The sequence below is a fragment of the Festucalex cinctus genome, chromosome 4, assembly GCF_051991245.1.
Source record: "Festucalex cinctus isolate MCC-2025b chromosome 4, RoL_Fcin_1.0, whole genome shotgun sequence".
NCBI classification, from domain to species: Eukaryota; Metazoa; Chordata; class Actinopteri; order Syngnathiformes; family Syngnathidae; genus Festucalex; species Festucalex cinctus.
The window spans coordinates 28,716,556-28,740,757 of NC_135414.1; the positions used below are offsets into that span (position 1 = coordinate 28,716,556).

Sequence of the window (24,202 nt, forward strand, 5' to 3'; positions counted from 1 at the left end):
GCCAAAAGCTGAGGGCGTGGGATGTTGATTGACCTTGAGACTGGGTGCACGATATTTCACGCTGATGACGGCGGGGTGGGGGGGGATTTTTGCATTGCGTTTACTGTTGTCGATTCCGCCACTCTGCTGTCATTTTCATTTCGTCTGCACGGCAAACTTCGATGAACGCCGGGATGAAAAAGGAATTGATGCCCTTTTATATTACTCATGTACATTGATTTGTAACAGCAGTATTGAGAATGGGGAAAAAAAAAAAACTGATTGTTTCACATTTGTTTGTATGAAACGTTATTGAATTGCGTTCAAGCTCTCTTTAACATCACCTATTATGCTTATATTAGTGCTATCAAAGTTAAAGGCGCAGTCTGCCGGATTCACTCATGAAAACACACTTTTTAAATACAGGATGTACACACTTTGACTTTCTCTCAGTCTACACATCTGTGTTTATGTTAATCTTTGGTGGTGATCTCGTCCTAAAGCCCCACCCGCCAGCCTGTATTTTGCCATTTTGTGTTTGTTTTGTAAACAGCGGGACGTTTCTGTGGAAAGACAGTGTTTACACCCCTTCAGCCAATCGCAGGGGCGTGTAGCAAACGGGGCCGGGCGAATGTGTCAGCTGCGTGACGTCAGCCCCGCGGCAATTTGAAAGCACTCACGGATTTTTTTACAGGCTCGGGATGTGGGCGTTTAGGACAAAATCACCCCCACACGTTATGAAAAGCCCATATCTATAAATTGAGAAGTAGTTTGTTTGTTTAAATCCTGTATTTAAAAAGTGCATTTTCCTGAGTGAAACCGGCCGACACCCCTTTAAAGCTTTAAAACTTTTAATATTATTGAGGTACTATGTTTGTCCTGCATGTCATTCCAAATCTGCAAAAAAATATTATTAGGACTTGTAGTATAAGGCAGTAAAAGAACCTGTGTAAGAGCAACTAAGACTGCCATCCAGTGGTGATTGGTGACATTACAACTTAAAACTACAGTTTGCAGTTTAGCACCTGCTAATTGCACCGTTGCAAAAAAACATTTTATTTTTTTTCTGGATTTCTGTTCCTACCCATATACCCATATTTACGTCTTTCGTGGGAAACGTATATTGAATATTTATCAATCGTTTAGAGGAATTTGGAGGGTTTGTAAAGAATCCCCTTTTTTTCTTTTTTTCTTTTTTTTTTTTTAGGGGATTCGGGGGTATATTATGGAAGTGTGGAAGTGGAAGTGTGGTCTTGCGGCAGTCAAGCATTGACTGATAGATAGATAGATGACAACAGTTGAGAACGACTACTCATACATGCAGTATGTTATATCTCAGGTTGTGCAAGGTGTTCTTCTACAGGACTCAAAGCCTAAACCTGAAAATATTGACAGAAATCTACAGCGCTGTCACAGTCGGGTAAACCGACAATGACGACGCTCATGATGATGACGATGAAGATCGAGGAGGAGGAGGAGGAGGGAGGGAGGCAGAGGCGCTGAGCACGTGTCGACGGGTGGGCGGAGCATCGTCATCCTTGTTGGCCGCCTGGAGGACGCAGAGGATGCAGCTCGGACCCGGCCTGACCAGTCGCTGCCGGTCCTGATGGCGACGCTGTAACATTGCGGATGCGGGGAGACGACCATTAAGACGGCGTCGCTGCCATCGAAGCGGTGACGCGACGCGCGTGATGCCGAGTGGTCCCACATCGGCGCCTCGAGCCCGGGGAGCGCGTCTCGCTTCTCTCTAACCGCCTCGCTGTGCTGCGTGTGCGGTCCGCGGGGCGCCGGATGATCGTCGCACGGACACGCTGACGATCCCTCGGGCTGCATGCAGAGATGCAGGTGAAAAATCAGATGTGCAGCGAGCGCATCGGCGGCGGCGGCGGCGGCGACGACCCGGAGCAGGACGACGTCAGCCAGAAGAAGACCTCGTGTTTTTCCAACATCAAGATCTTCCTGGTGTCGGAATGCGCGCTCATGCTGGCGCAGGGTACCGTGGGCGCCTATCTGGTGAGTGACTTGCTTCTTTCATCCTTCATCGTTGCTTTAACGTTGTGTGCGCGTCCTTCAAACGCGCAGACAAGGCCGCGCGATCGTGTCATTAGAACGTGAGCACCAAACGGGCAGACGAGGCCTTTGCAGCAGCCGCATCGCAGCTTCTCCATGTTTTTTTGTTGTGGTTGGCAATTGTTTTCAAACGACGCCTTGCACGAGGTTCACAACCTGCCGGCTAGTTCGGGATGTCGCCGATAGCAGCCACTGTGAGCCGATCTACATGGGGGGTGCTTGAAATGTGGACCCAGGCAAAAAAAAAAAAAAAAATCAATTTCAATTCATTTCTAATATGAACAAATTGCATCTTAAAGTCAAAACATCATTTTGGCTTTGAAACAACCTTTGCATCAGATTCCAAAAACATGCATGTTGGTTTCATCGGAGACTCTCATTTGTTGTTCTGAATCAAGTGTGAATGATTGTTTGTGTATTTGTGCCCTGGGATTTGCTGGTAAGCAGTCCAGGGTGTACCACACCTGCCACCTAAAGTTAGCTGGTATGGCTCCAGATCACCCATGACCAAGAAATTAATGATAAGCAAATATACACAAAAGTGCCATTGAACATGACAACAAGTACATCTAGGCCAGAATTACATCTGAATCATCATAATTCATGCTCCAATAACATTCAAAACACTGTTTCATTGGAGATGACATTGTTTTGTTGAAATCTTTAGTGTGTTTTTTTTGTTTTTTTTAAATGGACTCCTCTATGCAGCACTTCCGCGTTCAGTGTAAGCCGCCATGTTAACTTCCGGTCGGCATATAGCCGATACTGAAGCAGTATCTAGTAGCATGTTGATAGTAGAAATTGTTATTCTTCATGCATTGCCATGTAAGGTCCATCGGAGGGTAGCCCAGATCTTGAAGAGAGAAAAATCGCAAAGAATCAACAAGCCCCAATATAAAAATGATGGATTTCAGTCCATTGGTAAATACGGATGTAAAGATAACGGCAATATCATGATTTCACAGTATTAAAAGTGCCTCAATAAGTGCAACAGGTTGTATTCCATTTGTGCAGTTCTAGCACCCTCTGGTGGTTAGTTCATTAGTGCAGTTTAATTTTAATAAGGAATGTTTTGACCACTGCAGCGGTCATCACGCCTATAAATCAGTCATACCAGCAGATATTTTTCAACATCTCCATCAAAAAATAAATACATTGCTTTTGGCCCGCTTTGAGCCAATAGGTGCACATGACGACAGTAAAAAGGCCATCCATGCTGATTTCTCCGTCATTGCTGTGTTATAATGTACAAAAATACAATATTGGGCTTTTCTTTCCCCCAATATGAGCTTTAAATATATATATATATATATATATATATATATATATATTAGGGGTGTTAAAAAAAATCGATTCGGCGATATATCGCGATACTACATCGCGCGATTCTCGAATCGATTCAATAATCGGCAGAATCGTTTTTTTTTTTGTTTTTTTTAGGATTCACACCTTGAGCATGGAAGAATGTTATATGAACGGAACATTAAGCTTAATATTTTATTTTAATGCTGTTCAAACATGAAACAGATTACAACCTCTATAAGACTGAAATTTCAGATAAATAAATAATACATTTTCATATAAATCTTACACTCTACAAGCTTACTGATTAGTATTTTCTAAATTTGAATGAAAAAAATCGCAACAATCGACTTATAAATTCGTATCGGGATTAATCGGTATCGAATCGAATCGTCAGGTACTAGGCAATTCACACCCCTAATATATATATATATCCTAATATATATATATATATATATATTCACAATATGAGTTTTTACACATTATCGTGAGGGTTTTGTTTTTTTTTCTTGCCAACTTCCACACAATATCGTAAGGTTCATATTGTGATATTTATCATATCATGATGTTTGGATATCGTTAAATCCTCCCTACTGGTGAATGTGTGTTAAAGGCAGGAGGGCTCTTTAAGATAAAAAGTTAGAGTAATTGGCTTTTTTCTAACGTTTGGCGTCATGTTTGCTCCCGATTGTTCAATTTAGTGAGACCAGTGCGGTGCATTACTCAACCATGTAAACCCGAAAAACAGAAATGACTCATCATGGGTCCCTTTTTTTTGTGTCAGGGTACATACCTCATCCTTCGCCAGGGTTTTGTTGTTGTCTGCCCGCCCATTTAGCATGTATTCAGCATTCCCCCCCAAAAAAGCTTTTTTTTTAATGGTCCAACAATGATAGATAAGCATCAGTCCTTTCCCTTCAAAATATAAAACAAAAATAAATGAAACGTATGTTTGTTTACATACTGGCCTTGGCTCAGGGAGCACACTAACTTCGGGAATTTGAAAACGCTGTGTCGGTTTTAGATGTCAATTCAAAATGCATTATCATATTGCAGCCATACTCATCCTTGAACGCTGCCAAAATCAAAAGTGCACTTCTTCATTTTCCCGGACAATTTCTTATCCTTTTTATTAAATGCTGTCTGTCTTGTTTGTCTGTCTGTTTTTCAAGGGCAGGTGATTTTGTTTGTTGGTGTTGCTTTGTTCCTTCAGTTTTTTTTTTGTTTTGTTTTTAACATTCTGAATGTCTGAAGGTCGTCACAGGACAGCAGTAAAACGCTATTGCAAGTTGGCTTTAATCAGACTAAAAGAGTACGATACTATTTAGATAATATGATAGAAGTTGAGTAAGCAAGCGCAGATAACGTTTTTAACTAGCAATGCGTCTGTTGTAGTACCAAGATTGACCTGTGAGAGGCAGCATGGTGCCACAGAGCAGCCAGACTTAAGAAAAATATAACGCAGAAAGAGAAGCATTCAAATTGGTGAGCACGTTTATGCCAGCCTGATTTATCGGATGTCTCCAAAAGATAATCCGGATCGATGATGGTGTTCATTTGGTGTTTTTAAGAGTTATGTATGCGTGTTGTCAAGTCATTCGGCACGACAACAGCATTTGGACTTCCTGTTTACCCATTAACTGGTCTAAAATGTGTCCTCCTGGCAGGTGAGCGTCCTGACCACGCTGGAGAGGCGCTTCAACCTGCAGAGCGCCGACGTGGGCGTCATCGCCAGCAGCTTTGAAATCGGTAACCTGGCCCTCATCCTTTTCGTCAGCTACTTCGGCGCCAAAGCGCACCGGCCGCGGCTGATCGGCTGCGGCGGCATCGTCATGGCGCTGGGGGCGCTTCTGTCCGCCCTGCCCGAGTTCCTCACCCACCAGTACGAGTACGACGCCGGCGATTCGTGGCACGCGGAGGACGGCCGCGACGTGTGCTCCAACAGCTCGCGCTCGGACAACAACGACTCGGCGTACAAGTGCGGCGACCGGGCCAACACCAACATGATGTACCTGCTGCTGATCGGCGCTCAGGTGCTGCTGGGCATCGGTGCCACCCCCGTCCAGCCTCTGGGCGTGTCCTACATTGACGACCACGTCCACAGGAAGGACTCCTCTCTGTATATAGGTAAGCTGCGGTGGGGAAAAGTCATAATGCTGTATGTGCAAGTCCTAACTTTCAAGTTTCAAGTAAATCCCATGTTGCAGTGGCAAAGTACAAGTAAAGTTTAAATTGCAAGTGGCTAATTAAAACTAACAACATAACTAAAACTAAAATTGAAAAAACATTTTCATTAATGAAGTCAAAACTTGTTTTTAACAGAAACTAGGTTTGTTTATAAACTAACTCTAATCATAGTGAAAATATCCTTTGTTTTCATTTTGTCACTTAATAGTTAATATCATAAATTTTATTTGCACAGTATTTAATGACCTTTTTTAATCGTGCAATATTTAAAACTAATACTAAAACTAATAAAAATGTAAATTAAATTAAGCATTAAAATTTAACAACAGACCTGCTCTAAAAATAGTTACAACTAACTGAATAAAAAAAACTAAAAAATAAAAAAAAAAACTGTAATGAACTTCCATTAGTTTGCTATACTAAGACAAACGATAGCACATTCTGTCATTTTGTAATTGACCCAAACCAGTTTTCATATTGCCTATTACCTTGTGAATCAAACGCATCATGTACATGAAGCAAAGCTGTTGCTTGACTAGCTTGCCGTTAGCTCAATATATTTTTCTTTTTTCAACCCAATAAATTCTTCTCAACATTCAATATATGTTTTCCATAAAAAGAAACGGAGGGGAAATGGAGTGGGGTTAAAAAAAAATAAATACATTGAAAAAAAATCTGCAATAAGCGAATCCACAGGTGCCGAAGCGCGAGTATGCGGGCATCAACTGTATTCAATTGTAGTATTTGGCTCCAAGTCAAACACTAAAACCTCATCGGAAATGGATATGCTCGTCATTTTCAGTTTTATGCAAAGATAATCATCTGCCAGGCATTTCGTACACTTAATTCCACAAAGAACACACGCACACGCCACATCCTGTCTGCCAAAGTTGCTAAGGCAACAGTGCAGAGGCAGACAGCGAGTGAGGATGCTCGTGATGCTCCTCTTCATCTTGGAGCGACTGAATCCACAATGAGACCAAACAGAAAGGAAATGAGATAAAAGCCATGTACAATGTTGCACATCTCCCTCTTCATAACCGTTTCCCAAAATTGATCGAGCTGAGGTGCCCATTTTACGTAGAAAAAATCCCAACACACATCGCTAAATAAATGTCTCACTTTTTACTCGCAAATGTGAAATTTGCGCCTGTTTATTTGACCTTGGCCTTGACCCATTTTGTTGTATGAATTTATAATGCGTGGAGGCTGATTTTGCCATGGACGGCGCAGCGGGACAGCAAAAAAAAAAAAAAAAAAAAGAGAGAGTAACTTAAGTTAACAACATTTATTTTAAACAAACAACAACAACAACAAAAAAGGAGCGGGCTCGACGCCACCGCGCATTACAAAAGAGCGTTCAGGGAAATCCGGGCAATACAAAAAAACATTCACCGCCAAAAAGGCAAAAGGAAAACTACTAACACACAAAGAAAAGAAAGCGCCACCTTGTGGTGCGGTGCCACACTGCCGATTGTTACGAATTGCAACAGGTTTTCTTTGTACTGTACATACTTAAGTGCCCTGTGATATTTGTCACATTGGTTTATTTATTATGCAGACCCCCAAATTGATTGATTAAAAATTTTATCTACTTAAGTAATTAGTTATAGTTTGCAGCAATGGCACCAACCATCCTTTGGACGCCCTAAATACTGTATCAAAAGAAATGTTCACAAAATTGTACCTTGTCGTAGAGTTGCAGTCTCCACTAGGAAGGTCTAATGTTAGCCGAGCATCAAACGAGCGGATTTTGGTGGGCGTGGCCAAGGCTCGCCTGACTTCCGTGTGTTTTTGGCTACAAAATGAGATGGGCATGGCCAAGTCGCGTCTTCCGTGTGCTCCTGGAGGAATATTGGCACATGCTTTTGCGTGCTTCAGTTTCAATAGTTGGTAAGTGAAATGGAGGGATGTTGTGTCGGAAGGTTTCCGCAAGCGTTCTATTTCTTCCGGACGCCACATGCGGATTTTCATGAAGCTGAAGAAATGACTCGAGCGGGACAGGAAATCGAGCGTCCCGTATTAAGGTAAATCCGGTATATTTCAAAATAAAACCGTTTGCGAACTCGTTTTTTGGGGAGGGAAGCTAGCTAGCTACATAGCATGACATCAGTCGGACATTTAAGACAAAAAAATTAGCTCAGAATAAATTAAACACGACAAAATGACACCATTTAAACACAAAACGTGCTTACCCATGGAGAACAGCCATGATAGAAGTCCCAGAAATAATGTCCAAAAAGCATATCGATGTGACAACAGGCAAGCGTGGCTATTGTTTACAAATAGGACTCTGTATACACGGTTGTTATTGGGTGAACTCAACTCGCCAGCGTTAACCTCACGTGATCTGGTGGTCTGTCGGGAGTAGATTTCTGGACACGCAAAACGCACGCGGTGTTAATTGTAGTCCTTGCGGCGTCCGTACGGAAAACGCACCGCAGCCGTTCCTTTAGTGTGAATTGGGCTTTAGACAGGCAATGGTTAGGCATATTTATGATCACAAACCTAAAAAAGTGAACATTTCATTTCAGGGGACCTTTCACTTATTGTAATATTAATATCATAATATGGTAATAGTTTTGTCAAATTAATCAGTTAGTTAATTCACTTATTGTAAATAATGAAACAATCTCTCAAAAAGCAGCGTCATAATTGCACCCAGCTCATTTTATTTCTCACACCGACTTTTCCGCTGCTCGGCGTCGTTTTTGCGGATCTGTGAGCGCCAAGACAGGCTGGCGTGTAAGCTAACCCTCTGAATAATGCAGTGTGACACAGAAGCAGTTAGGAGTTGTTTAGCAAACACGGCAGCCCACCATTAAATATTAAGCGCCAACACTTGGTGCAGAGAAGCGAAAGTCTGCCTGCGGGCGCCCGGCCGATCGATAGCGGCCTCCGAGCGGGATTTAGTCCGCTGGGAGCCGCGTGGGAAGTACTGAGTACTTAGCGATCGACCGAGGGGAGGTCGCCCACAATGCACCTGTGTCGACTCCGTGTCTGTGTATCCTTATTAAGGTCAAACAACCACATCCATAAATCTTTTCAATATGTTTCTTCTCCGGTCATGTTCTCATTGGCCGAGATGTGCCGAGGTGAAATGCAAAAGATGGCACACATTTTTCTTCCCATTGTATACTTGTTTTCTTCTTTCTTTCTTTCTTTCTTTCTTTCTTTCTTTCTTTCTTTCTTTCTTTCTTTCTTTCTTTTTCTTTCTTTCTTTTTCTTTCTTTCTTTCTTTCTTTCTTTCTTTTTCTTTCTTTTTCTTTCTTTTTCTTTCTTTCTTTCTTTCTTTCTTTCTTTCTTTCTTTCTTTCTTTTTCTTTCTTTCTTTTTCTTTCTTTCTTTCTTTCTTTCTTTTTCTTTCTTTTTCTTTCTTTTTCTTTCTTTCTTTCTTTCTTTCTTTTTTCTGTCTTTCTTTTTCTTTCTTTCTTTCTGTCTGTCTCTTTCTGTTGTTCTTTCTTTCTTTCTTTCTGTCTATCTTTCTATCTTTCTTTCAATTTTTCATCCTTCCTTTCTTCCTCCTTCCTTCCTACCTTCTTTTCATTTAACCTGAGTCCTTCCTTCAGTCTTTCGTCTTTGCGCTTGCTTCCTTCCTTAGTTATTTTTTCCATTTTCCATTTGTTTCCTTCATTCCTTCTCCTACCCTCTCAATCTCTCCATCTTTCCTTGCTATCTTCCTTTCTCCTTTGCTCCCTTCCTTCTTTCTGATTGCATCCTTCATTCTGTTCATTCATCTCCTTCCTTCAGTTCATCGTGCCTTCCTTGCTTCCATCCGTCCTTCGTCATGTCTTCCTTTTATCCCTTCGTCCGTTCTTCATTCTTCTTCCTTCTATTGTCCTTCCTTCCTCCTTTACTTCCTTCCTCCTTTCCTTTATTTTCTTCCTTTCTTCCAACCTTACTTCTGTTTTGCCAGCCTTCAATTCGTTCATCCTTCCTTCCCTCCGTCTTCTTCTCCCTCCTTCTTGTTCCTTTGTGTAAACCTTCTTTTGGCCCCTCTGTGTATATGTTGTTTTAACTTGTTTTCATCCCGTTTGGCATAAAAACGACACAAAGTGATCCATTTCATTTGGGTATAAATCTACATATATGGTAATTTGACTTTCTTTCTTCTGCCAATGAAAGCAGGCTGTTAAGCGTAAAACAAAAATAAATTCCATAAATGTATCGTTTGGGGCCTCCCACCCAGTGATTGCAAATGGAAGAGCTCCGTTAATTTACTTTAAACAACCTCGTTCTTGTCAGAACTCACTCTGTTGTTAGTGTAAAAACGTGCTTTGAACAAACAACTGTGCTATTCCAATTGACTTTATAAACATTTTTTTTCCCCCCGAAGATGGCCCCTCATTGATTTTATAGTCAATCCAAGAGGGCGTCGTATCGAAATCCCCAACATAAGCTGCTGTCATGAGGAAGCCACATAAGTACTGTAATTGGCATATTGATTGTTGTCATTGGTTGTGAGCGATGCCTCAGGCCCACGCAGACAAGCGACCCTCTTGCCTGATGCATTTCTTGTCCAACCTCCTGCCATTAAACAAGCCCGCTGTCTCATCCTTCACAACTCACAAGTGCCCCAACTTCAAATTTCTTAGCATTGAGTGATATTCATGCAGTACATTTTTCACAAGGCTCATACAGCCCAGTTACTGTATTCGTTATTGTTCTTTACTTCTATAAAAATGGGTTCTATTATATAATGTTAATTTCATCAACAAAAACTAAACAAAAATCATTTCGTCAACGCACATTTTTCACCGGACTATAACTAAACTAAAACTCTTATTAATAAATAATAACTGTGACTAAATCAGTATGGCGGCACGGTGGTTGACTGGTTAGCACATACGCCTCCCAGTACTGAGGACTCGGGTTCGAGTCCAGGCTCCGGCCTTCCTGGGTGGAGTTTGCATGTTCTCCCCGTGTCTGCTTGGGTCTCCTCCGGGTACTCTGATCTCCTCCCACATTCCAAAGACATGCATGGCATGTTAATTGGGCGCTCCGAATTGTTCCTATGTGTGCTTGTGAGTGTGGATGGTTGTTCGTCTCGGTGTGCCCTGCGATTGGCTGGCAACCAGTCCAGAGTGTGCCCCGCCTACTGCCCAAAGCCAGCTGAGATAGGCTCCAGCACCCCTGGCGGATGGATGGATGGATGGATGGATTGGATGAGGTTGACTAACTGTGATGAAAAAACAAGCATGATTGAAATTGGACTAAAACTGAGACTACATTTAATAACGGTGGACAAAATTAACACTAGTTCTATCGAAATGTGTGAGTTGATAGCAGATGAAAACCAGTGCAATAGAGCATGCTAAGCCACAATCGTCTTTTTTTACAGTGGTAAAAGAAAGCCACAGCATCTCTCCCTCTCCCTCTCCTCTTCCCCGGCCGTAATACGTGTAATGAAGCGCTGCGAGGCCACTGCAGCAAAAATGTTTGCACTCCGCTGGAGTGATTGCGCCGAGGAGGAAGCGGCGGGCGCTGACTCAGCGCTTGGCCCGGCCCAGCCCGTCCTGGCCTGGCTTTTCATTGGTGCACCTTTGCCAACATGCAGTGTGAAATGATTACTGCGACCTCATCCCTCTGTGGTGTTTGTTATCCAACATGGCCACACTGGCGAACAACATAATGCTATCAATGAGTCGCCCCAATTAGTCACATGCGGAGGCATTAATTGCTTTTTTTTTTCTTTTTTCTACTTCTTCATTTTCAACTTGAAGCAGTTCCCAGGTGTTTTTTGTCATGTCCTTTCCTCGACCACTTCAATAAGCAATCGAGTAAGTGCTGCTTATCAGAAGCTTACACTAATCTTTCCGTACAACAAAACTCAGTGCAGCTTAGTTTGGACTTTTTTTCAAGCCACTGCTCCTCACTTGCGCAAAAACCAGCACTGGCTAATGTAAGCAGTTTTCCACATGCTACGTTTAAGACCAGATTTGGTGGCAAAGAATTATGTTGATGTGAAAGGAGAAGCTTCGTTTAGTCAGACTGTTGCATTTGAATTATCCCATACTGTAGATGCTGTTATCCAAACACGAATACTATTTCAATTAAAAAAATATATATATATATTATATATTTCATTTTTTTTAAAAGAAGTGAAAGGGGACAGAAAGAAGAGAAACTTGTGATATCTGCCTCTGCTAAAAAAAAAAAACTAAAAACAAAAAAAACGACATAATAATAATAATAATAATAATAATAATAATATTGATAATAATAATAATAATAATAATAGTAATAATAATAATAATCACACAAAATAAATGACCAATGAACAGTCAAAATGCTATGGTAACAAGCAAAATGATTCAAAAGCATGATCTTGTGCTATATACTATATTTTTCCAGTAATTGAGCTTTTATTTAAAAAAAAAAAAAAAAATACAAACTGACTGTATTTTCAGTTTTATAATCAGATTGTTCCACGAACTGACACATTGAGTTAAAACACATTGTTCTTTTTGTTTTGTTCCTCATCTGTTCCTCTTAATTTGTAGTAATCACTTTCCTTTTTTTTTTTTTTTTTTTTTTTTAATTTCATTTGCATGTTAATTGGTAACATTTCATGATGAACTAAAGTTGAGAATGAAAACAATTGCAGTAAAAGCTGTGATGAATTTAAATGTTCTTTTCTTTTTCAACACCACTGACCTCTAAACAACAATAATCAGTTGTATCCACAAGACAACATTAACCAGAAGTCAACTCCATTGCTAACCAAAACAGCAGCACCGACTGAAGCACAAAAACAGTCGTGATGATGAATTCTTTAACGGTGATTAGATTAGTCCTTTTTATTATGTTTTGACATGCACTTTTACTCGACTAAAATTGTAATATTGTAGAAATTAATGTTACTCCACAAATATGTTTGACCCCATCTGCAGTTGAGTAAATAAATACCCCAGCCACCATTCAATTTTGGACATTATTGGGCCAACCATATCGATGGTATCACAATAACGCATTTGTGCGATGATGGGTACAGTGGAAGAAAATCACTTTTATGTTTACTTTTTCTATTCAACCATTTATGTATTATCAAAGCGAGCGAATGTCTTCCTCCATGCTGTGATTTGTCCTTTGCAAATCTCTCTCATCGCCAAGCTCCCTGTCGGCTCTTCTTTTGTTTGCTGACCTTCCCCCTCTCTTATTTATTCAAGTGGACAATCTGTCAAGCTGCCACCTTGCAAATGTCCGACCACCACTGCAACAGCAGCCAAAGCCAAAAGCGATGCATTCAGGAAGAAAGAATAATTCCCGCTATTTAGCTAGGCTACATACCAGGAAATCTAAAGCGATTCCCTTTCCTTTTACACATTTACATCACTTTCTTGCCGGGCGGAGTTCGTAAACATCGATGCGATGCCCGTAGGCTACTTTAAAATGCCAACAAAATAAGTATCCATTAGCTGGCAAGATCAGGAAGTCAAATGTATTGGTAATCAAAACAGCAAGTCATTGAACAGGTTTATAGCTCCTTGTTGCCAAGCAGATTTCATGGGGCTTCAACTGATTTGCCCTGTAGGTCAGTTGAGCTCAAGAAAAGTTAGATGTGCCCTGGACGAAAACAAACATGCGCACACACACACACACGCAGATAAATGTAGATTTATCTTGTCGGTGATTGTATTTGTTATTTGGCGTAATAGCGCTGCTGATTTGTAGTGCTGCTTCCTTCTAATGTGTTTTCCAATGTCCTCATAAAGGCCCGACCGCGTTGATTCTTCCGGTGTCATATTCCACTGATTGCCTCTCACATCTGCGGATGTTGCTGCAGCGTCAATAAGAGATTTACGCTGGCCTGGGAGTGCTCATTCCTGGTTTTATAGTGCTGTGCGGCTGAATTAAAATGGACATTTTAATATGTTGAATGTGGGCTTTAATTGTGTACATTTGGCGTTGGAGGTTTATGAGAAAGAATAATGGAGACCAAGTATTGTATGACATGATTGGGTCACACTGAGATCTGTCCAAATATTACAAACGGCAACCTAAACGTATTCATGTCAATGACTTTATTGCATTTCAATGAGTATCATATTATTTATTGCAATCATTTCGAAGTTGGTTGATGAAAATGTGTTTATTCATTCTTTTTTTTTTCTTTTTTTTTTAAATTCAGTCATACCATTAGTTGTAAATATAGCAAAGAATTGGTTAGTTATTATAATGAAATGAAATATAAATACTACAAACTTTTTAAATGAACATGATTAGTTTTTAATTAAAGTACTTTTTACACTTTGACACTTGAAACATGCTTTACTTATTTCATTACCATAAATAATTGATTATTTATTTTTAATTCCATTTAAAATGTTAAATTTAAAAAAAAAAAATAATAAATTATTTTACATACATTCAAATGTTCTAAATGTTTTACTTATTTCATTAAATAATTGTGAATAAATTGTAATTACATTGATTGTAAATAATGCAAATAAAATGAAAGTAAATTATTTTATTTTTAAAAGGATATATTTCGCATACACATTTACACATTTTAAGCAATTTGGTATTTATTTTATTAAGTAATTGGTTAAATAATAAAATATAATAAAAATATTGTATTATAATAAACTTATGTTCTGAGGTTGGATCCCAAACACGCAGACATAAATAAGATTTTAACTCTTTATTCGCGTAACATCGAGAGGTGTAGAACAAACTTGACTGGACGAGAAACAACGAGAATGTATCAAGAATCACGAGACGCTAAGCTAACTTGGGCTGTGGAGTTGAACAGAGGTAATAATCTGACAAAAACACACACTTCTCAGACAGGCTTATATAGATAGCGAATCTATCTGATTGGTTGTGGCTAGACATGTGGGTAACAGGACTGACATGGAATTACCTAATTGGCTGTTGACCAGAAGAACAGATTAAAGATGATTCACATCACATAGCTTCTGACATCACATAACATCTTACTAGTTGAAACTAAATGCTGGTTACATCACTTCAAAACAGACAGTTGACCACCAGTCATGACCCAAACATAACCCTGGCATGACCCAGTCAAGACAAAACTATTTCACACATTTTATCTTGTTTATCACTGTTGGTGGCAGTAACTTTTGGCCAGTTCCTTTTTTTCTCTCTCTCTTTTTCACAACTCAATAGTATTGGTCAGTCCTCACATGGATCTGTTATATTTAAAAATTATTGACCAATGTAAACATGATTTAAGAGGCGCGTTGTCTTTGATGATGCAACTTTAATAGCGCTACGAAATTGTTTTTTTCCCCCCCTTCTTCTGATGAGGAGTGATGATTCTGCCCAACAGCAGCAAAAAAGAATACATAGTAGCGTTTTCTTATGTTTTCAAACTTCATCTACAAATGTCCATCTGTCTGCTTTAAAAATCAAATGTGACACAAAGGTTTGCCCACACCTTTGGTGGTTCTGATGTGCCTAATAATTGTCTGCTTAGTTTGTCTGAATGATCACTTTAGTACACTGTGGTCGGACAACTTGAAACTTGAGACAACTTCCTGCTTGATTATTTATGAATGATGGTGCAGGTTTATCAATAAATAATTGAGCTGCCCATTACACACAGTTCAAATACATCGATCTCAACAAGAGACCTGATATTGTATTGAAACTCACAAAATGTCAATAAGCTAATACATTGATTGAGTTTTACATTCATGCTACATTTGATGTGTATGGGCATTGTATGTAAATAATAAATATGCTACATTCTGGGTAAATGGAACATTATGACAAATATGCTATGCTACATTAGAGAGGATAAATATGTGCTCGAAGGCATATCAAATATTTGGTGTAAATACGGTGTATAAGATGTAAACGTAAGTTAAACATATTAAACTTGATGTAAACAATTGTACATTAGCGGCGTATAGACATTACATATGTCAACATTAGAGGTACATACATGTGGATTATTGGATTATTTTGATTGTAAATATGATATGTGGATATGATCATATCTAAAATCCTAAAGGTCCAATAGCTAATATGGTCACTTGAGTGGATTTGAGGGACGGTTCCATTTTGCATCACGTTGAATCCAAGCAGAGCTTTGGTTGAGTGGCGCCATCTGCTGTACATTGAGGTGAATTGCACGCTGATCTGCATTCATTGTTGTTGTCTTGCAGGTATTTTATTTTCCACCTTAGTGTTTGGGCCCGCTTGTGGCTTCATCTTAGGTTCCGTCTGTACCAAAGTCTACGTTGATGCCGTCTTCATCGACACTAGTGAGTTTGCCCTTTTTTTGTCTTTTTGATAAATGTGATCTTCTTATTTGTTTGATTTAATACAGTGAAATTGTAATGCCTGTTCTGGGAAACAGTTTTATCCTGGCCTCAAGACATTTAAATAGTTCAAAGACAAATGAACAATACTACTTGTAACACCACTAGTACTATGATAAATACTACTTATAATCCTTCTTCTTTTTTTCTTTTTTTTCTTTTTTTTTTTTTGCCAGTTTGACACGTAGTACTGTGTAACGAGAGGCATCCTCATGTTGATCCCATCCAGGTAAGCTGGACATCACGCCAGAAGACCCTCGCTGGATCGGGGCCTGGTGGGGGGGCTTCCTCCTGTGCGGTGCCTTACTCTTCCTGTCGGCCCTCTTCATGTTCGGCTTCCCTCAGACTCTGGACGAGCAGGTGCTGGACGGCGGCGGGGAGAGCGAGCAGGCCATGCTGCCTTCTCCGCTCAGCCTGGATTACCAGGACAAAACCCGGGGCGGCTTCCACGGCTTCGACTTGAACAGCGGACTCTCCGTGTGCCAGCATCTCAGAGGTGCGGAATATTCGAGGAACTGTGCTACGTTAGCAATGTGAAAATGGTGGAATGTGGTGCAAATATTTAGAGTATTAAATATGAGGCTAATGTAGTTTAATGTTGAAAATAGTGTTAATTAATCATTTTATTTGCCATTTTTAAATTTAGTCAACAGTAACTTTCAACGTTTTAGTCTAGTTTTAGTCATTTTTAGGGATAGACCGATTATGGGTGCCGATATTTGGCATGTTGACAAATATCGGCATCGGCTGTTTTACGAATCTGAAGGCCGACTAAGCTGGAATGCGTATTGCAAATGTTGTGTTTTCATCAGGATCCGTAAGATGTTCACAGACACTTTGTACTTGTTGCAAAGACATTTCCAACATATTCAGACAATTTTTCACTGTCTGACAAGATCTTTTGAAACCTTTTACGAACCCTGACCAAAACCCCAAATTAGATACATTTCATTTTGCATACATTTGTCACTTTTTAATTTATAAAAAATAATTAATAAAAAAAAAATCAGGAATTGTTGAAATTTTGGAAAACTTTATTTACAGTAGAAAACTATAGATAACTATTTATTTATTTATTTATTTATTCACCTCGAACACTTGGAAGTCCCAACACGTTTTAATTTAGTTAAAAAATAATAATAAAAAAAATAAAAATAGAAATTATGTTGAAATTTTGGAAAACTTTATTTAGAGTAGAAAACATGCTATGAGCTAGTAAGTTAGCCAACATTAGTTAGCGGTTGGATTAACATTATTGTTAGAACTTTATAGCAGTTGGATTGTTATGTTACTTATAACTATAATTTGTTTTGTTTTTTTGTTTTTGTTTTTTGTTTGTTTGTTTTTTACGTTTCACCGTGAATCCACCTCCTGTCTGTCCCATGTGTTTGTGCATGTTGCACTTGCTAGCTGTACATTTCAAAGGGGGTGTGTCACTGTGTCACAGTGACAGATTAGCAGAGACAAGATTTTACAAAAATCATATAATTTCTGTCTCGTTTTTGTTCATTAACTAAAATGTCCATAGATTTTATTCCAGTTTTTATTAAGTGAAGGACATTTTTGTCTCGTCTTCATTAGTGTACAAAAATGCATACTGATTTAGTCCCAGTTATTTTTTATTAATGAGGGTTTTAGTCTAGTCTAGTTTTAGTCCGTTGAAAAAATGTGTGTTGACGCAATTATTTTTGTTTAGTTTTCGTTGACGAAATTAACACTAGTTAAAAGTATCCTGCATTAGATTTAATTGCACTTGGAGTAGATGCGATAAATGTGATGTATGAATGTAAACAATCTGCCATTATCCTCCATTTTGAATTGTTATCTGTTTGTGGCAGTGATCCCGCGGGTGACCAGGCACCTCCTGTCCAACCCGGTGTTCAGCTGCATCACGCTCGCGGCCTGCATGGAGATTGCCGTGGTCGCCGGTTTCGCCGCTTTCTTGGGCAAGTACCTGGAGCAGCAGTTCAACCTCACCACCTCTTCGGCCAATCAGCTGCTAGGTAGGCGGGGCGTCGGCCTCACCCGTCCGTCCTCATTCGTCGGAACATCCTGGGGGTTAAAAAAAAAATAAAATAAAATGCGAGGGCTTGGTTGTTCCAGGCATGACGGCCATCCCGTGCGCCTGCCTGGGCATCTTCCTGGGCGGGCTGCTGGTGAAGAAGCTGAACCTTTCGGCCCTGGGCGCCGTGCGCATGGCCATGGGCGTCAACTTGGTGTCCACGGCCTGCTATGTCTCCTTCCTCTTCCTGGGCTGCGACACGGGTCCCGTCGCCGGGGTGACGGTCGCCTACGGCAACGAGTAAGTCAGCCACGTCAGTCAACATTGTCGCGTTACTGTTATTTTTCTACGACTGCAGCTAACTGCTTATGCTTGTTTTGGAAAGGAGACATGATGTGTCAATTTTGTCGCGAGCGCGTATGAAAGTGCTGTATAGATTTGCGTGGCGTGTGTCGCAGGACGCTGCGGCACTGGCAGCGGCCCGAGTCCCCGTGCATCAGCAGCTGCAACTGTTACACATCCTCGGTGAGCCCCGTGTGCGGCTCCAACGCCGTCACCTACCTCTCCGCCTGCTTCGCCGGCTGCACCAAACCGGTGAGTAAGCCCGTGTGACATTTGACATTTATTTTGTCAAATTATCGGTTGATTTATTCATTATATTCAACAGTCAAATAAAAACACAAAGCCATTTTATAATTATTTTGAACAGTTTTTTTTTTTTTATCTTATTAACTATTTGGTTAATTATTTATTGTAAATAATAACATCAAAAATACATAATAAAAAATAAATAATATTGGAATTTAATGTATTGTAAATAATAAAATACAATATTTTGTAAAAATAAATAAATAATTATGCAGTTACATTTCATAGTCAAATACAAATACTATATTACTTAAATAAGCCATTTTGTAATTATTTGTAAAAAAAAATAAAATAAAATCTGATTAAATATTTGGTTCATTATTTATTGTAAATAATATCAAAAATACATAATAAACAATAAATATTTTAAATGAAAGTATTGTCAATAATAAAATACAATATTTTATCAAATATTTTCATTACGCAGTTACAATTTATTAATCACTTTTAAATGGTTGGTGAATAATTATAATTGGCGAATGTATTGTATTTTTGTGAAACAAAAAAAATATTGCATGTGTTTTTTATTAAATACTTGGAGAGTTAACTTATTGTAAATAGTAAAATGAAAAATATCAGTTAAGTAAATGTGTTTATACTTTTATGCTATACATTTTTATTTATTTTGTTAAATTGTGCAATTATAAATCAATTGGATTTTTAAAGCAATTTGTTTTTTATGATTAAAATGGACACTTTACTACATGTGCATCGATTCAGTACTTTTTTTTCCTTTTTTTTTCTTCCCTCATCTATGATTGAACGACCTGTACTGTGCCCAAAATGGCCGCATCGGCGCCTTAACGGCCCCGCATGCTCTTTGTCAGAACCTGACAGGTTGCGCGTGCATATCGAGCAACGTTGAGGAGGCGGTGGCTCTGCCGGGCAAGTGTCCGAGTCCGGGCTGCCAGCAGGCCTTCCTCACCTTCCTGTGCGTCATCTGCCTGTGCAGCATGATCGGAGCCATGGCCCAGACGCCCTCCGTCATCATCCTCATCAGGTCAGGAGTTCATTTTGACCAAAGCTGTACAGGCTGCTGTACATTATTGATCCTTTTGGCTTCTTTAGGACGGTGAGTCCAGACCTGAAGTCGTATGCGCTGGGGGTTCTCTTCCTGCTCCTGAGGCTCATCGGTAAGATGACACTCAGCAACACGTCTTACAACTGTCAAACACTCAAAGCCATCAGAACAAAACACCCTCCATTCATGTATCACAGCCCCGATTCTGGCATGATCGCAATACACTATTTTTTATTTCTTTTTTTTTAAATAACTTTATTGATCGCATCACCAATGCTATTGCTACCACTACTACTACATTCTAAAGAAAGGTCTTCAGAAAACAATATATTGACCCAATTAATAAATTACAGTACAGAAAAAAAAGTGATTGGAATAATAAGTATATAATACTCATAATAATAATAATAATAATAATAATAATAATATATGATAACAAATGAATTATTATTACTTTATTATTAATAATTATTATTAAATTATTATAAAATATAATAATAAAAATAAATATTAAAAATCATAATAATAAGTAAATAGGGTTGGCTACATACAATTAACTAATCAATTATTTATCGGCTCTATTATTTTAAAATTTATGGATATTGTATCATGTCTATACAAACAATTTTACAGCTGCAATTTTTCAACTCAATTTTATGACAACGGCAAAAAAATCATGCCCATGCATTGAAGCCAAAACCTTCCTTTGATACTTTACTTTGAAACCATGCAGCCTTTAAAACCCAAAGTCGAACATTTTTACAGCTGAATTTTTTTCAGCTGATTTATTTATTTTTTTTAATGACAACTCTAAAAAATAAAATAAAATAAAATAAAATAAAATGCTGACATGCATGGAAGCCAAACCTTCTGTTCTTTAAAACCTTACTTTGAAACCATGCATCCTTTAAAACCCAAAGTTGAACAATTTTACAGCTGAAGTCTTTTCTGGTGATTTTTTTTTTATGCCAACTGTAAAAAACAAAATAAAATGGTGACCTTGCATGTAAGCCAACCCCCCTGTTCTTTAAAAGCCTACTTTGAAACCCAGAATCCAATATAAATAAAGATGACTTGACTTGACGCCACACATTTTTACAGCTGAAAATGTATCAGCTCAAGTTTGTGACAACTGTAAAAATTTGTAGTAACCACGAATCGAATTCTTTAATAGTGTGTCTAAAAGCTAGCTAGCTAGCTGGGCTAGCTAATCTAAATTATCCATCTATCCATGATCATCCTATTATCGTCTAGTACTACTTCTGATATTTTCTGTATCTGTGGTCCGCTGCAGGCTTCATCCCGCCGCCGCTGATCTTCGGCATGGGCATCGACTCGACGTGCCTGTTCTGGAGCTCGGTGTGCGGCGAGAAGGGCGCCTGCATGCTGTACGACAACGTGGCCTACCGCCACCTGTACGTCAGCATCGCCATCGCGCTCAAGTCGTCGGCCTTCCTGCTCTACGCCACCACCTGGCAGTGCCTGAGGCGCAACTACCGCAAGTACATCAAGAGCAGCGAGGGCTACCTGACGCCCACCGAGCTCTTCTCGTCCAACGTGACTCTGGACCGCCTGAGCAAAGAGGCGGCCCACTCGGACGCCGCCAGCCGGACCAAGTTTGTCTTCAACCTGGAGGATCAGGAGCCGTCCGACAACATGGAGTCCGTCTTGTAGGCGAAGATTCTCCTCAAAGAGCCTCATCTTCCTCTTGGCTGCACACAAAAGGTTGCACTAAAATCATTTTTCATTTTTTTTGACTGAAGGATGGACATACTTGAAGTTAATTCTGTCTTATTTTTCAATCTTAACAGCATTTATGTCAAGGATAATATTGCCGCTGTCCAATTAAAAGCATGTAGCTCCGCATTTTTAGCTGCCAAAACAATTTATTTATTTTTTTTTGGTGGAAAAATCCAACAATTTATTATCATGTCTGTTTTGTTTGATAGAAACAACACATTCAGTTTCTCAATTTCATGCAATTTGAAGATTCATATTTTTTATTTTTTTAAATTGGACAGAACCATATTCATATGAAGATTATAAATAGGTTTAAAAACAAAATTAGATATTATTGAAATAAGATGCTATTATATATTGCGTATAAATGTAAAAATGTTTTAATTAGACAATTTTATATGAATAATAATTCAAATATATCAACTATTAATGATATTGATTAGTTTAGTCTAATTTATCATTTGTAGCTACAACTAGTGATTAGGTGACAAGTTGTGACACTTGAATATGGAATTTGCACATTTTTGTTGAAGCGTAAATGGGTTTTATTAGGGGATAATCGTTTATTCATAAGAGATTGGTGAAAATAAACAAGAGGAAGAAGGCCATCGGTCGCAGTTGCAGTGGAACCGCTAAAGTCCAAGTTTGGATATCCTGTCGAAAGTCATCAATGTAGAATTCGTCGCTTCATGTGTCAAACTGCAACGCTAATTGTTTTAGGAAACATTTTCAAATGTTGCAAGTGAAAAAGAATGAAATCACAAGTACCGTAATAGTAAAAAGTAGTGGCAATTTTGATGACAGTGGTGCTGGAGATTTATTGCTTTGATTGTGATGTCACTTCCTGTGGCTTAAAACGACAAACAAAATGTCAAAAAAAAACAAAAACTGGATGCATATAGAGCCAGCGTTGGCGACCCATGATATCATTTTTTAAAATATTTGTTTAAAAAATCAGAGCAATTATTAAAATGACTACAAAGAGAAACATTCGGTGTATTTTTAACGACAAAGGTTACAATAAAAATAAAATGTAGTTTGAAAATCAAATAATAATAATAATAATAATAAGCATCAAGTAAATTTAAAAACTCATATTAAAACAATGATAACTACAAAGGAAATTATAAAATGTAATTCTTAAGGCAAATAAATGAGAAAACCTAAACTGCAAAACGCAAAAAAAAAAAAAAAAAAATTGCGATAATTTCAAAGGGAGGAAAAAAATAATTGCAATTTGAAAATCAAATAATAAAAATAAAAAATTATTGTATTAATTAAGATCTTAAACAACAACTAAAAAAATTATAACTGCAAAGGACATGATCAAATTAATTTAAAAAGCAAATAAATCAGTAAAAAAATCAAACTGCAAAACATAAAAAAAAAAAAAAACGTTAAAGGCATTTGTTGTTACTACAAAGGTAGAAAAAATATAAGGCAATTTAAAAATCATATAACGTAAACATGGAGCTCATGAATCAACTGTCAGTGCAAATAAGCACCAGAAGAAAACTAAAACAATTAACACATCAATGAAAATAACAACAAAGGCAAAAATGACCTTGGCGGAAATTTTTTAAAACTTGGCGTCAAATCGGACTTTAGAGGTTCTACTGTGTTCCACAACACCTTCAACGTAGCGTGTTGTTGTCCATGTAGCAATCAGCAGAGCTTTCGTATCACAAACACACACAACAACATGGACTTCATCTTCCTTCGACTCGCTCGCTGCCAGACGTCTATTGCCGTCATTGGCAGTGAATGAGTTCATGAAAGAAAGGAAAAAAAAAAAAGGGGGGGAACATACCATATCCTCCCCCCTGCGTGTGCGTATGTGTACATACAAAGTGCCAAAGTGACGCATCATCATGGACCAACACCACAAACCTCCTCCAGCTTGTATGTAGCTTCTGTGCGACCAACGGGCGCACAAAACAGCAACTTGTTCGGTGTCTGTGCTCTAGAGGAACGTAGGATGTCGTCACTGTTGCTAGGTAGAACTTTCATCAAGTGGATGTGCTCGTTTTCCATTTTGCATCCACGCCGACGAATGAGAGCAACGAACTTCAGCGTGCCTGGAACGTCCTCGACGACGAGCGTCTCGTTGTTGCCGTGGCAACACCCACAAGAAGAAGTAGACGCGGTTTTTCTTTTTAGCACTTCAAATGTTTTTAGCCTTGTGATGCGAAAAAAATAACCTTTGAGAACAGAGATGCCTTTTTTTTTTTTTTTCTTTTTTTTACCGTGCAAATGATGAAGTTCACAGTTTGGTCTTTTTTTTTCTTTTCTTTTTTTCTTTTTTTTTTTAAATTCCACATTTCTCATCTAATTATTCACAAAAGTGTTCCCTCACTACTTCATGGTTTGGTTATTGCAGTTTCACTCTCTTCAATTGTGACCGTCACTTTTTATTTTGTGGCTTTTCTTGCTATTTTTCTTCCTTCTAAGCTAGACCAGTTAAAAAAAAAAAAAAGTTAAATTTAATATAACCGATAAAAAGTGAGGGAATGGTGTATTCACATATCTAGGACATGTTGGAACCATTTTTCCATATTTCCCAAATTTCCCCCACAATTGATTTTCACCAATCCAACTTCAAACTGTTCATTCAAGACATTTTGGGACATATTTCGGCAGATGATTTAGTATTCCCCATTTTCATGACAACATTCCCAAATATTTTTAAAATCATTTAATTAAGCTCACGTCATATTTCAACCCAACCCATCTGATTTCGTTGCACATTTCAGTTCCGCATCAGCTCTTTCTACAGAAATTGCATCCTCGAGTTATGACAATGAAGTGTTGCTTTATTAACGTGCATTGTGGAGACCTGACAGCAGGCCAACTTTGTTTTTGTTTAGTTTTGTTTTTACTTTGAGAACGACACCTTCTGAATTAATAGCACGGTTTATTCGAGGCGAGGTGTTTTTCTGCATACGGCAGCATGTTGCCT

The 24,202-nt window shown here is 38.7% G+C and overlaps 1 protein-coding gene and 1 long non-coding RNA gene across 2 annotated transcripts; one reads left to right on the forward strand and one right to left on the reverse strand.

Moving 5' to 3' along the window:
- The first annotated feature begins 1,515 nt into the window (after positions 1-1,515).
- Positions 1,516-22,326, forward strand: LOC144018026 (solute carrier organic anion transporter family member 3A1-like). Its single transcript, XM_077520092.1, has 10 exons — positions 1,516-1,992; positions 5,019-5,478; positions 15,677-15,775; positions 16,062-16,328; positions 17,671-17,835; positions 17,936-18,134; positions 18,293-18,428; positions 19,310-19,482; positions 19,551-19,615; positions 20,798-22,326. Exons 1-10 carry the CDS (start codon positions 1,819-1,821, stop codon positions 21,175-21,177), a joined length of 2,118 nt encoding a protein of 705 aa, XP_077376218.1. The 5' UTR covers positions 1,516-1,818; the 3' UTR covers positions 21,178-22,326.
- LOC144018033 (uncharacterized) lies at positions 2,740-7,483 on the reverse strand. Its single transcript, XR_013283324.1, has 3 exons — positions 7,226-7,483; positions 5,364-5,483; positions 2,740-2,902 (listed from the first exon to the last, which is right to left on the reverse strand). It is a non-coding gene; the product is annotated as an uncharacterized LOC144018033 (long non-coding RNA).
- Positions 22,327-24,202: the final 1,876 nt, after the last annotated feature.

What these genes read in the sequence shown, in the direction of transcription:
- LOC144018026 (XM_077520092.1), top strand. Translation starts at nt 1,819, where the DNA reads ATGCAGGTGAAAAATCAGATGTGCAGCGAGCGCATCGGCGGCGGCGGC. An exon ending in CGTGTGCCAGCATCTCAGAG is followed by an intron (nt 16,329 to 17,670) that starts GTGCGGAATATT and finishes TGTTTGTGGCAG; the next exon opens with TGATCCCGCGGGTGACCAGG. An exon ending in CCTGCTCCTGAGGCTCATCG is followed by an intron (nt 19,616 to 20,797) that starts GTAAGATGACAC and finishes GGTCCGCTGCAG; the next exon opens with GCTTCATCCCGCCGCCGCTG.